Source organism: Protopterus annectens, chromosome 9.part0, assembly GCF_019279795.1.
Source record: "Protopterus annectens isolate FY-2018-M chromosome 9.part0, PAN1.0, whole genome shotgun sequence".
NCBI classification, from domain to species: Eukaryota; Metazoa; Chordata; order Ceratodontiformes; family Protopteridae; genus Protopterus; species Protopterus annectens.
This window is the reverse complement of record NC_056743.1, coordinates 855,469,392-855,484,291: the sequence shown is the minus strand read 5'-3', so window position 1 is coordinate 855,484,291 and position 14,900 is coordinate 855,469,392. Positions and strand designations below refer to the sequence as shown.

At 38.1% G+C, this 14,900-nt stretch overlaps 1 protein-coding gene across 1 annotated transcript in view; it reads left to right on the top strand.

Moving 5' to 3' along the window:
* COL11A2 (collagen type XI alpha 2 chain) overlaps nt 1–14,900 on the top strand; it is a 484,735-nt gene that overhangs the window by 317,849 nt on the left and 151,986 nt on the right. The window contains exons 29-33 of the mRNA XM_044083566.1: nt 3,609–3,653; nt 6,238–6,291; nt 8,038–8,082; nt 9,066–9,119; nt 10,224–10,331. Coding sequence (XP_043939501.1) covers nt 3,609–3,653; nt 6,238–6,291; nt 8,038–8,082; nt 9,066–9,119; nt 10,224–10,331 — 306 coding nt within the window. The remainder of the gene's footprint in view (nt 1–3,608; nt 3,654–6,237; nt 6,292–8,037; nt 8,083–9,065; nt 9,120–10,223; nt 10,332–14,900) is intronic.

Genomic DNA, 14,900 nt, shown 5'->3' with positions numbered 1-14,900 from the left:
GTGTGTGTGTGTGTGTGTGTGTGTGTGTGTGTGTGTGTGTGTGTCTAAATTCTGTGAGAGAGTATACAAAAGGAATGCCTGTGCCAAATAAATGCATGGGTCAGCAGAGCTAATTACTGCCACAGAGTGCTTATTACCCTGACAACATTTAAAGCAATTCAAATAGAGACAAATTAGCTAATAATGAGGTCTTCCTTTCTGCAGATGAAGATGTCTCTGAATCGGATTTCCCATGATCGAGTACATTGACCTTCCTGCAGTGGCACTTTACATAATAGAGGAACCATTTTTTCTGGTTCAGTTTCCATGATATGAACTGTCTTTTGTGAAAATTTAGAGAAAAATGTAATTCTGGACTTTTATGCATTATATTGTAGTATTAAATTTTGAAGACTATGAATGCAGTACCTTTTATCATCATAATGATTTTTGCACCATCTTAACTCATTCATACCCAGGAGCTATAAAAGTTACAACTCCAGCAGCCGAAAGACAGTTTTAGATTCCTGAGCAGATTGTCAATATCAGATTAAAGAACATAAACAAAAGAACTGTTAACAGTTTGTGAACAATACATACTGTTAAAAAGGTACAAACAGCGATGTGTTTGGCAAAAGTCATTACAATGACAGAAGTCAGTGCTTTCACAGTCTTTACAGCAGTACAGCAATGTCTTAAAATTCAGAAAAATCTAGATTCGTAGTTTTCTCTAAATGTTCTCCTACAACTTTTTCATATTGTGGAAACTGTACAACCCAGACATATATATTATCAGCAGCACTTTTGTTCAGAAGATATGAGTTTTTATGTGAGAGCAAGAAATTCTTGTCTGAGTGCTTGTTTACTGAAATTCTTACAGAAATGTAAACAAGTATGCCTGTTTGTATAATTAACAGTATAAACAGTGCCTAGTATCTGTCAAGCTGTACAATTTACAGTGTTAAGTAGCAGTGACAGTTCTGTCCAACGTCATCTAAGGTTTAACCTGATGTTATGTTGTTGTTGTTGTTTGTCTTTTTGCTTTTCCCGGTAAGGGGTTGCCACAGCGAAACTCCAGTCCGCTAATGATTGGCAGTAGATTTTTACGAAATGCCAATGTGCCAGCTCGACGCCCATTTATGCATGCATGTCTTTCGAATGCTACCCAACCGCGGGGAGGACATGCAGACTCCACACAGAAGGCACTCCCAAGCCAAGCCGAGAATCGAACGGGAGAACCTCTTGCTGTGAGATAACCTGATGTTATGTACAGTGTGTAAATCAGTTTGTTTTGGAAATAATTATGTACATATAGAAATATTACATATCTTCATAATTACTAGAACTAGTGGAAAACAATTAGCAATATCTGAAGCATAGTCATTATAAATGGATGCTGAGATTGTGTTTTTCTGCCTCCTAGTATGACATTTCACACTGTACCACTCAATGCCATGTAAGTTATTTAGTTATGAAAACATGACTAAATATGAAAATATGATTAACCAGTAACAAATAGTTGCTAATATCTCCACTACAGGGCATTGTACAAAGTATCTTATTGACATTTTGTATCTTGTGTCTTGCCCTTTCATTTTCTGTCTGCTATTAATTGGTATGTCCCATAGTTAAGGAATCCAGCCACTCTCCTCCCCAAAAATCATGACACCATAAGAAGCTGCATGTATTAAAAGGAGGTATACAGAAAAGGCACTATAGCCATGCATGAGTTAAAAGAAAAGCCTACTGTTTGTCGGCAGCTAGTTAACTGATGATCAAAACTTTGGCACTGGAAGGTCGCTGGCAACCTACAGTGGCAGGCTGGCATGGAAAAGAGTGAGACGGTGCAAGGTTTTACGGGACACAATAAGTAGAGTCTGATCAGTCTTCAGTGCATTACTGGCATTAAGAAAGAAATGCCGGGATTATATTTGCAGTCAGGACTTTTATTGAAGCTCTTTGGCACTCCATTCTGGTGGAAACTGTAGATGCAAGTTGCTTTTGTATAAAAAGATTGTTTTCCTCCTGTAAAAACATTGAGACACTTTTTTTTTTTTTTTTGCTCTCCTCAAAGTAGTGGGGGTGCCATATCGGGGTAGGCATGGCACAAGAGTGCTGGAATTCCAGAATTGCAAGCTACGCCTCTAGGTCTCTAGGTCAAGCAATCTCATGTTGGTTAAATGATACACTATTATTTCCAGTAAACCCAAGTTAATAGCGTTTACTCTTCAAACCATAGTTACACTTATTTAGCTTATGTTCTGTAACATGATATTTCAGAAAACTCTTAAGAAATCTTAGAATGTGTGTAGGTTGCTGAAGGTATGACATTCCACAGTTACTAGTTGTAAATGAATTAACTAGATGAATATCATCAAAGTTAAGATTACTGAATCTCTGTTTAGTAAACTTACCTGCAGCTTTGTGATGTGCCTGGATCTGAATGGTGCAATTGTTTTGTTAAGAAACCCAGGTGTTGTGAAATTGGAAGTTGTTGGAACATAAAGGAATTAAAAATTGCTAACGCACAGTGACGCAAAAGTTGCAGCTTGCTAACAAACTGTAACTGCATGGAACTATTTACGGCAGATCACAAAACACATCTTTTAACTAGGTAAATGAGGTGGTACAAATGGGTACTTTTCAGCCATGCCCTGGGCCTTGTGTCAGATAACAGCAGAAGTCTGAGTACAGAATGTTACAGCTGATACACAGAGGGTAAAGAAAACAACTTTCATAAAGACTAGTGTAATGTAAACACAGTGCAGACAGCAGCCAATGGCAAAGGTACGTTTGATATTGTGTGCTTGTTTCCTTTTGTGAATATTCCTGCAGATGGCTTGATACTATTAATATTTATAGAGAATGCACATACTGCATCAGAGACAGTGTATAATGCACCACTCACATCAGTTTGTCCTGGTAACCATACATATACTTTGGAGATGGTGTTTTATACTGATTAATACTGATGTATACTGTAGAAATACTAAAACAGATACCATAACTAGAAGCTGCACCGAGTTAATTTCATGACCTCTGGAAAGTGTCTGAGATCCCTTGCTATGAAAATATTCAGCCTTAGTGGCTAAGAATGTTTGCTGGTTGACAAAATATGATGTGCTCAGTCAATGAATGTGTGCATGGCAGATGAATTCATATTATTGCTTTCTTCCACATGCTGGGATCAGGAACTGTATTGAGGTTTCCCAAACACCCATTTCATCCATGCTAGGATCAGTGAATATTTGGGATTTTTGTTGAAAACGTCAGATCCCTGACTTCACACTTACATGTTCATTTACTTTGAAGGTAGAACAGGTGAGCCCTAACTACTGCATGATAAGTAGTACCTCTGTAGAATTGTGCACAAGAGATTTGTTTGGAGCCACGTGGATGTCATGTTTGTCGTAACCCCTTAGTAATCATGTCAGCTGACCTCCATGGGGTGATGTAATGCTTTATCTGTTGTGAGCAGTGTCATCACTGAGCAAGTGCCACATAGGAGCATCCGTGGCTGAGTTCTGACACCCTAGATGTATGTGCCACAAACCTTTGATTATATTAGGATAATGCATAGTCAATTTTTAATGGCAGCCCAGACTTAATTCCTTTTATTTTTTCACCAGGGTCACCCAGGAAAGGAAGGCCCAGGTGGACCCAAAGGATCACAGGTATTGTATAAACAGTTGCTATTGATACTTTCCATATTACCATATTGATATTCTATGTACTAGCTGATTGATCACACAAGTGAGTCTGGCTTTCCCAGTTCCCTAAGTGGAACTATGACATTACTTAATCTCAATACCATGTATCTGCAGGCCCTCGTTAGTAGCTTCCAGTGCGTAGTCTTCTACCATTTTATATGTTCCTAAGAGCACTCATATTCAGAGCATGACAAAACCAACAACTTCACCTGATGATGATGCACACACTTTGATGCAAACTACATACATCAGCAAATATGTTGTATAATGTAAATGTAATATTAGTTAAGGACAGGATAGCAATACATGCATCAGCAAATATGTTGTATAATATAAATGTAATATTAGTTAAGGTCAGGATACCAATACATGCATCAGCAAATACGTTGTATAATGTAAATGTAATATTAGTTAAGTACAGGATAGCAATACATGCATCAGCAAATATGTTTATAATATAAATGTAATATTAGTTAAGGTCAGGATAGCAATACATGCATCAGCAAATGTGTTGTACAATGTAAATGTAATATTAGTTAAGTACAGGATACCAATACATGCATCAGCAAATATGTTTATAATATAAATGTAATATTAGTTAACGTCAGGATAGCAATACATGCATCAGCAAATGTGTTGTATAATGTAAATGTAATATTAGTTAAGGTCAGGATACCAATACATGCATCAGCAAATACGTTGTATAATGTAAATGTAATATTAGTTAAGTACAGGATAGCAATACATGCATCAGCAAATACGTTGTATAATGTAAATGTAATATTAGTTAAGTACAGGATAGCAATACATGCATCAGCAAATATGTTGTATAATGTAAATGTAATATTAGTTAAGTACAGGATAGCAATACATGCATCAGCAAATACGTTGTATGATGTAAATGTAATATTAGTTAAGGTCAGGATACCAATACATGCATCAGCAAATACGTTGTATAATGTAAATGTAATATTAGTTAAGGTCAGGATAGCAATACATGCATCAGCAAATATGTTTATAATATAAATGTAATATTAGTTAAGGTCAGGATAGCAATACATGCATCAGCAAATATGTTGTATAATGTAAATCAAAATGTAATATTAGTTAAGTACAGGATAGCAATACATGCATCAGCAAATACGTTGTATAATATAAATGTAATATTAGTTAAGGTCAGGATACCAATACATGCATCAGCAAATATGTTGTATAATGTAAATGTATTATTAGATAAGGTCAGGATATCAATACATGCATCAGCAAATATGTTGTATAATGTAAATGTAATATTAGTTAAGTACAGGATAGCAATATATGCATCAGCAAATATGTTGTATAATATAAATGTAATATTAGTTAAGGTCAGGATAGTAATACATGCATCAGCAAATATTGTGTATAATATAAATGTAATATTAGTTAAGGTCAGGATACCAATACAGCAAATATGTTGCATAATGTAAATGTAATATTAGTTAGGACAGGATAGCAATACATGCATCAGCAAATATGTTGCATAATATAAATGTAATATTAGTTAAGGTCAGGATAGCAATACATGCATCAGCAAATATGTTGCTTTATGTAACTTATATAAGTTAAGAAGAAGATGATAATAAATACAACAGTATATATGTCACATAATATAAGTTAAATACAATATAACAGTTAAGTATAATATCAAATATATCACATGAATATAATTGAAGAGTAGGATAACAATAAATGTAGTATTAAATATGTTGCATAATTGGAATATGAGTCTCAGTAACTCATCAATTAGCACCTTTCCCTTTGGTAGTAGGATTCATTATCCAGTACTGATATTGCAGTGCAGTATAAGGAGGGTCCTGAACCGATGAGTGTGCTCTCCTTCACATGAGATGTTGAACCGATGCCCCATCTCCCTGAATGGATGGTAGCTCAGGTGAATGTAAATGATCTCATGACACGTAACTGAAAAGAGCAGTGGAAGTTCCCTAGTTCCCTGGCCAAACTTTCCTTTCTCAATACAAATACCACCTTGGGTCTCTCCTGATAAGAGGCCGTTGGCTTAGTGGGACTAACCTGGTCAACAAAATGTAAATAAAATAAATGTAATGTAAGAGAAGTATGAGGTGACAATAAATCCAACAGTAAATACGTTATACAATGGAAACATAATGTAAGTTAAGTGAAGGATGACAATAAATCCAACAAGAAACTTGTCATATAATGTACAAATAATATGTAGATAAAACAGGAGAACAGGTTGGCTGCAAAGCAACTGTCAAAACAGTTCCATCGAAAGTGGTGAATAAAAGCTTTAGTCTGTGAATTTGTATTACATTGAGATATAGGCCAGATTGTGTTAAATTAGAAAACATTTGATTTTCATATCAGATATCAGTATAAAAAAAAAAAAAAAAAAAGTAGAGTTACATTGCTGGAATAGGAGCCCTCTGTACATATACATACATATATATGCACACCCCATTGTTACATTATTGTCATTATCAATGATTAATACATTAAATGTTTTGTTTCATTGTTCCTTTGTTTTTAGGGTCCTCTAGGCCCACAGGGTCCAATTGGATATCCAGGACCACGTGGTGTAAAGGTAATTTATTATTGTTTGTACTAACCCAAGCTTAAGTTGTTAGTTTATAGTAGTGTTTGAGTTTTGTTACATGTGATGTATGTTCAGTTTACATGCGTACTGACGTGTGTGTGTGTGTGTGTGTGTGTGTGTGTGTGTGTGTGTGTGTGTGTGTGTGTGTGTGTAGATGTGTCTTTTTTGTGACTGTTGACAGTTTAATTACAAAGTTGACAAGTTTATATTGTCTACAATGACCATTACGAACTTTGCTATAATTCAGTACACCAAGCTGAAACTAGAACTCTGCTATGGAATCTCCCATTTGAATCATGAAATTCTTTTCCATGGCTATCTGGCTTATCTTCCTGTGATACCAGTTATCATTGTTAGGTAACTGTTTCGGACACTGAAACATGCTGCCAGAGTTCCATTTCCTGTGATTATGTACAGTTGTGTACACCAGACAGGATAAAGAAGAATGGTTTAATGACCATTGGTAACAATGACTTTAATACTTCGTTATCTAATTAAATAAGGACAACAATGTAGTAACTGTCTGGGTAGTAAAATGATTCTAGTATGTACCTGCCAGTGTTAAAAAAGTCAGTATTTACCCTTGAACTAATGAGTGACAAAACAATAAATAGTAGGCCTAGTATAATTATACTATAATGTTTATTTATTTATAATATTTGGTAACCGGGGCAGGTGGGTTGGTAGAAAGACCCTTTTCAGGCACAACCTGAAAATTTATGCAGGCATGAAATTCGTCTACTGTTTTCATGTGGTTTAGAGAAATTTTATTTTAATAGCCTAAAATAAACACAGTTTGACTGTGCTGATAGCTAGTGAGACTGATGAATCAGCACATAGTAATGAGCTTACATGCATATACATTTTCGTGCATTAACAAGTAAGTGTAGGGCTGAGCTTTCCAAATGGTGAGACAAATTTTCTTACTGGGGCCCAAGCTTCTAGTAAGGGAAGGCCCCAAGCTGGTCTGACAATCTGCAGTATTTAAAATTGGCAGTTTAAGTAATCTTTTTTGATGTGCTGAGCCTAAAGTTATGTGGTCAGTAGTCAATGAATTAAAATATTTGTCTACAAGTTAGTGACAAATCTTAGTCGCAGGGGGGAAGAGGACTGCAGCACCTAAATCAAAGCTGGCATGTTACTGACAGAACACTTATTTTACTTCTAATGTCCTGTGTTAACTAAACTCATCTGTTTTTGAGAGGCCTATGGTCCCTTTTTTGATACCAGAGGGAGGCTGTGGTCTATTCCTGTAAATTAAGAGAGGCCCATTGCTATAAAGTCCACAAAACAGTAGCTTTGGGGAATACTCTAAAGCCGTCTTGTGGAAGTAAAGAAATATTTGCAGTATGTGGCTAAGCTTACTGAAATGCTTCCCTGCTACCTGAACAGGCTATTGGATTAGTGTTTCACTTGAAAAATAGGTTCATTGTTTCGGATCAGCTATGTGACTGCAAGTCTTAAACCTAAATAAAGTCCGCATTTTATGAAACACAGCTATCATAAGTTAGTGTTTAAAATGTGTAATCCCACTGAAGCTGTCCAAAGTAAGGACATGTTTATTGCAGACCACAGCTGGTCTAATGAATGATTCTCTGTTTATTAATGTCATATGCAAAATGGTTCAAGTTTTCTTTGCTGTTTTTTTGTCATGGTACATAACTTAAAGTATATTCATTGTTAACACAGAGGTACAGAGCACATTTTCCTTACTCTCTTTTTTATTGATTTAAGGGTGTAGAAGGCATCAGAGGCTTGAAGGGTCACAAGGGTGAGAAGGTAAGTAACAGAACACACCTGAATACACTTTTGTACACTTTGCTGTCTAGTAAGGCCCACTTAGGCCACCCAGTTTGGCCATGTCTCTACCTGTTCAGTAAGCTATAGCTGTAGACATGTTTAACTGTATACTGTATTTTCCATTTAAGTACTGTTCAGTGTCAGTAAAATATTTTTTTTTACTTTTTTTTTCATCCTTCAGCTTATGTATTTGTAACATGACGTAGTAATTGTCTGCTTTAAGGGACTATTTCATTATTTTATGCCCTCAAATAGTTTAACCACCCTTAAAAAGTCAGTGTGAGAACTAGGAGCCCTTGCTTTTATTTATGATGGGCCACAGAAATGTAGGATTAGCTGATGAGAAATTAACATTGTGACAGTGTTTCTCTGTTTTATTTTTTAAGTCCAGGTAACTTTCAGTTTTATACACAGCTATCCCCTTATGCAGTGACTATGTAACTGGGCATGTAGCATTTAATGGCATTTTGGCTGGTCCACTAAGATACAGTAAGACCACAAGAGACTAGCATACAGTACCTGGCAAGGAGCTCCAGCCAGATACTGTTCTGCGATGGGAAGGACGAGGGCCAAGTAGCTCCTGGCTGACTGCCCTTCCCTGGGAGGTGAGGAATGGGGAAGTAAAGTAAGACTTAGGGGGAAACAAGTGTCTGGTACTGGTGTGGCAGAATACTGAAGCCATATTCTGTGCAGACATCAGCGTCTACATACCATAAACAACCACACTACACACTGACAGAGAGAAACAAATCAATGGTGTGAACAGTGAAAAGGATAGTGTGAGCCTTGCCCTTAGCCACAAAGGAGCAGTAGATGGAACCTAACTAGCACAGTAGTGTTGTAGGTATGGTACTTCTGATGAATTCGTTTTGCTTTCTGACCATGGAGTGAGACCCCTTACTTCAGGTGAAATGATTATACTAATTTTAAAAGCAACTAACTGTTCTGTTTCTTCTTTTTAGGGTGAAGAAGGCTTTACAGGAATCAAAGGTGACATGGGCGTCAAGGGAGACAGGGTAAGTGGTTTTATTTTCCCTAGCCAGTGTATGCTTATTCTAGCAGTAAGAGATAATGCAGTATTCAACAAAAAAACTTTCCACCTGCTACAGGTTTGAACCATACCCTTTTGCAGGCTTGAAACAGGTGCTTGGTATATTGACTCCTTTTGTAATTGGCAGATATTCACTGGAATATCCTAGTACCCCTTCTGTTACGCTTCACTGGCAGTAGAGCTGAATCTTGTTAGTTTAAAGTTTAACCAGAGATTTGTTGACTTATTCATACAGTGAGTGAACTCTGCACAAATAACATGTGACATGTGATGTACGTGAGGTATGACATCATAGGTTCATCATAGGTGTTTACTAGGCTAACGGCCACAAGGGCCTTTATAAGCCTAGCCATGCATCCCAAATCTCTGACAAGTTCTGGTACCCTTGATAAGTGTAAGCATGGGCCTAAGAGATGAACCATTTACAGGTTACTCATGTCCATTAGAGACATAAGTGCCAAACCAGGGATGAATTTCCAGTTTCCCATCCAATTGTCCAAGTTGCAGTTGAATTGGGTTAGGAAGGAACTCTGTTTCTCATGGATGAGGATCCTGTTCCGTAGATGGGGTAGTCTCTGGGATACATACCTATCTCTCCAGCAGGTCCTATTTACATCACAGGAAAGGTTTAAGTCTTTAGAATGGGTAATTCTAGTGCTGCTTGTTTTGTGGATATGCAGGAGGTCCATTAGAGTGGAGTTTGACAATGCCTTGTATGCCAGGCATAGATCTCCCCTCAACAGCCTATAGGAGACAGAATACAGGGATAGGGCCTTGATATGGTCTTCACAGGACATATTACTTACTCCCTGTATTCTTTTAGTGAGGAACTTCTGTGGACGTTCCAGTTGTTGGATATGCCTGGTTAGGTATATAGCAAAGATATTTTCATCTTTAAAAAGGTTCCCGAGTAACAGACTACTAGAATACTCAATGGGTTGTTATTTTAATGTGGTTTCAGGAAAAGGAAGAAAGGACTTTCCTGTTCTTTGGAATATCTGTCATTTATTTTCAAGTCACAGTTCTTTTGTTTTCTGTGACTTAACATGTTGTGTGTTTTGCTTGACAGGGTGAACTTGGTGTTCCAGGGTCAAGAGGTGAGGATGGGCCTGAAGGTCCAAAGGGTCGTGTTGGGCCACCAGGTGACGTGGGTCCCATCGGAGCTGTTGGTGAAAAGGTAAGGACTACAAACCTTTTTGCATTAGACATTCTTATCTTAGAGAAAGAGGAAGAGTAACAAAAAAATAGGTCTTTCTGTAATAACCCGTACTGAGTAAAAGCCAGGAAACATTAATATAGGCAGGCATATGGAAAGAAGGCTTCATAGTGCCTGAGTGAAAGGTAAATAGGTTTCATTTTACAGTCTAGTGAACTGAAATCAGAATATTTAGGGGTAGTGTGAAAAGTGCTAAGACTCTGCAATAATTAGGCACACCTGCCCATGTAGTACATCCCACGTTTTCAAAAGCATCCCTGTTTTCCACAGGAAATCACTGCTGGTGTGATTACCTGTGTGGGACAACAGTGATTCCTTTTGTTTTTAGTGCTTGTCCTTTTTTGTTTGTCTGATGGTGCTGTTGGTTGATACAAATTTAAATGGATTAAAGGGTTTACAGTTTCACATCTTAAATTCCTGGGATGGAGGGGAACACATATTTTAACATTTTTCTTCTGCATGAGTTCCCAACAGCTCTCATTGAGTTGAGCTTCAGGGGCTCATTTGTAAAGCGGTCTTATTAGCTGATGTTAAGTACTCAAAATTTCATTGTCAATTTCTTGCAGTTGAGGTAGCCTTGCAGTCACATCAGAAGATGTCTCTTAGGATAGAGCAAGGGGCTGGATTCCAAAAGATTTGCTGTTGGTGTAAGAGACTTACTCTGGTGTAAGGCTTGTGTATAAAGCAGACTTTTAGAATCTGGCCTAGATATCAGTCTGGACACTTCTACAGATAATTTACAGCTATTACAACTGTTAAAAGTATATTGGAGAAAGTCTGTGCCTCGCACAGTCGCTATAAACATATTAATCTCGTACAAATGTGGGATCTCCTTCTAAATCCCAATGCCCATAACATTGACATTCAGAATGTCGAGATGACAGTACTGAAAACTGACATTCATGAACGGCCAATGTTTCCCAGGGTAAGTAAACACTTGCCTAGCATGTGAAAATATGCCCTTTTCCCCACTGTACTGAGATCCTGTGTTAGGATGTATAGTTGGGGGGGTGGGGGATATAGACCCTCACCTAGGTGGTTTTTACATAGGCCAGTGTGTTGAACTTTTGTGATGGTAAAGTGTTTCCTTTCTGTGAGAAAAATTAGGCGTTAGTGATTTGACATTCTCATTTCAAGATTCTGGAATTCGGCATTCTGCGATTCAGGATCTGAAAGGTAATCCCAGATGTGTCTTTTTTCATCTCAGCACTTTGCCTTCTGCAGTTTGAACAATATACGATCTTGGCTGCTCACATTTTGACAGAATAACTGATTTTAGTTGTTTCTCAATGGAAATGTGCTGAGTTCTCATCTTATATAATTTTTTTCAGTACAGAAAGAGGTCTAGTGTGTTTATTACAGTAGAATTGATGTGGGTGATAAAATTTCAAGGACTGGATGAGCTGCCCCCCAGAGTCTTCAGTAATCTGGCAAATGTATTGGTGGACACCTGATGGAGATCATCAACAGATGTGCCAGACGAATGGAAGACAGCAACTGCGGTACTCTTGTATGAAGGATGGGGGGGGCAGGAAAAATCTGAGGAGCTGCAAACCTGTTAGTTTAACATTAGTGGCAGGGGAAGTCATGGAAAGAACCAGAGTAGAAGGCTGGGACATTTTATAGGACAGTATTATCGAGGACAGCAACCAACACATGCTCATAACAAGAAGAAGCTTTCTGTCAGACCTGATCCAGTTTTATGCCTGATTTACAGATGGATTTGATAGCTGAGTATCAACAGATGTAGTCGACCTGGCCTTCAACAAGGCCTTTGAATCAGTGCTGCACAGGAGGTTGATAGGAAAAACTGGAGAGGTTGGGATTAGTCCCAAGACTGAAGAACTTGATAACTGTATACTGAATGGTAGGACAGACAGGGACAATATCAGAAATTAGGAGACTATCCAGGGATCTGTTCTGGATCCAGTATTCTTCAGTGTGTTTGTCTCAGGTATATCTGAGGTAATGTGTAGCAGGATCAAACTCTCTGCTGATGACAAAGCTAGGAAAGATAGGAGAAGCACTGGGGAAGAGTTTAGTGAAGGACTTCAAAAGGCAAATAAGTGTCAGAAAGGTGGAAGTTGATGCTCAGTTCAAACAAATGTAAAGTACTGCAAGTAAACCACCTCCTCTCCAAAGTGAGGTATCAGCTGGGAGGACTGGAGATGATGGGGAACAGAGCAGGGAAAGGATTTGGGGATCTTTAGCATGCATTGAGCTATCAGCTGGGAGGACTGGAACTGATGGGGAACAGAGCAGGGAAAGGATTTGGGGATGTTTATCATGCATTGAGCTATCAGCTGGGAGGACTGGAACTGATTGGGAACAGAGCAGGGAAATTATTTGGGGTTGTTTATCATACCATGAGGTATCAGCTGAGAGGACTGGAATTGATGGGAACAGAGCAGGAAAAGGATATAGGGGTGTTTGTCATGCTTTGAGCTATCAGCTGGGAGGATTGGAACTGATGGGAACAGAGCAGGGAAAGGATATGGAGGGTGTTTGTCATGCTTTGAGGTGTCAGATGGGAGGACTGGAACTGATGGGAACAGAGTAGGGAAAGGCTATGGGGGTGTTTATCATACCGTGAGGTATCAGCTGGGAGGACTGGAACTGATGGGAACATAGCAGGGAAAGGGTATGGGGGTGTTTATCATACCTGAACTGGTTCTTTGGTGGCAGAGTGAGAAAGCAGAGCAGAAAACAGAGTGCTGAGGTGTATCTTCAGGAGGATAAGCTCCTGAGGCAAAATGGAAATGTTTCTATTCCACAGGGCATTGGTCAGACCACTGCTTGACTACCATATGCAGTTCTGGAGGCCAGAAAAGGAAAAGAACGTCTGTTTGTGAGAAGGAATCAAGAAGAAAACAGAAAGATCCAATGGATGGAAGAGAAGGAATACGACCAGAAGCCAGAACAGTTAGAGTGTTTCTCACCTGAGACAAGAAAAGACCTCAAGGATGGTATCGGTGCATAACATCATGTCAGAGAGATGTAAATGGGTCATACTGAACAGAAAGGACAGGTGAAGAAGGAGGGGGTAGAGACGGCAGATTCTAAGGACTAAGTACTTCCTGAGTCTCTGAAAGTACTTTTTCACAGAGAGGGTTGTGAACCCATGGACTGGACAGTGACTGTTGGAGGAGGAATCCACAGAGGTACTCAAATCAAGGGAGAAGGTAGGGACAGAGGGGTATGAAAATGGGAGGCTAGGCAGGCTTATTGCTTCCTAACGTCACTAAGCAAATGTAATACATTGTGATGTTTGCACTGGCCGATTCTTTCTCAGTTTGGTTTTCTGGCATCAACATAAAAGTGACATCAGAATTTTTCTTTTAATCTTTAACCAGTGATGACAGACCAATATTTTGCGTATAATATATTTTATATTCCAATAATGCTAAGAATCCGCATAATGGTCGCTCTTAATGCTCTCTTGCCTTCTGCGTTAAATGCTTTACAGTTTGTATTGCTGTCACAAGTTGGCTACTAGAATATGCATAGTTTGGGATGGGCATGGCCTGTTGAAGTTCCCCTTATTCTGTAAATGTTTTTATTCCATGCTGGCATACTACTGACTATCATATGATGTCACACAGTCTGGGATACCAAGACACATACATATACCTGTCAATTCAGTAATCACACCTCTAGAATCATTAAACTTCATGACGTCTGGAAACTGAATAGCAACCAACACAGATGAGATAAACATTTTCTTTGTACTGAATCAAATCTGTCTCAGTTTTGCTCTACGTCTACCCGGAACTGAATAAAACAAGATAGGTTCTTTTGGATTTTTATTGTAGTAAGTATTGTACACAACACAGTTTTGAGCTTGCTGTGTCTGTAAAGACATTCCTGGCAAAGCAATGTACCCTCAACTCTTTCTTTACACTTGACTATGCCCAAGTGAGACTTGCATATTCTGGCCATCATTCTTGAATTAACTGATTTGGCATTAGCAGTTTATCTGGTTTAAACAATAATCTTTCTGTGCAACCAATCTCTTTTCTAAATGAAAAATACAGCTATATTTCTTTCCTCAGATCAGACTTTTGTTCATGCCAGCTTCTTATAGCAGCATGTTCAAGCATTTGAATTTCTAGGTAAATGTCAGGACAGATTTGAAATTATAATCTCCTTTTATATCTTGGGTAATTGCAGTATATCCCAGTTACTTTCAATATATCTTCAAGCAGATCCTTTTATTGTTGTGGCAAATATGAGTAAATCGGCATGTGTCTTATATGCCATTCTCTTCCTAGTTCACAACTTAGTTTCAGTTGATGAATGCAACATTATGTATAACCTGAGTGGTACCTTCTACAACTCATTGAAAATACTCTACAAGGTTTTATGATCACTTTTCATTAGCATTTTGTTCTCATAATTACACATATGAAACTGTTCAGACCCATATATTTTCTGCTTATCAGTAAAGCTTCTTGAGCTGCAGAGACAACTGACTTATCTTCTTGCAAAATCACTGTCTCTGTTCCATTTTTGCTGGAATATGCTAGCAAA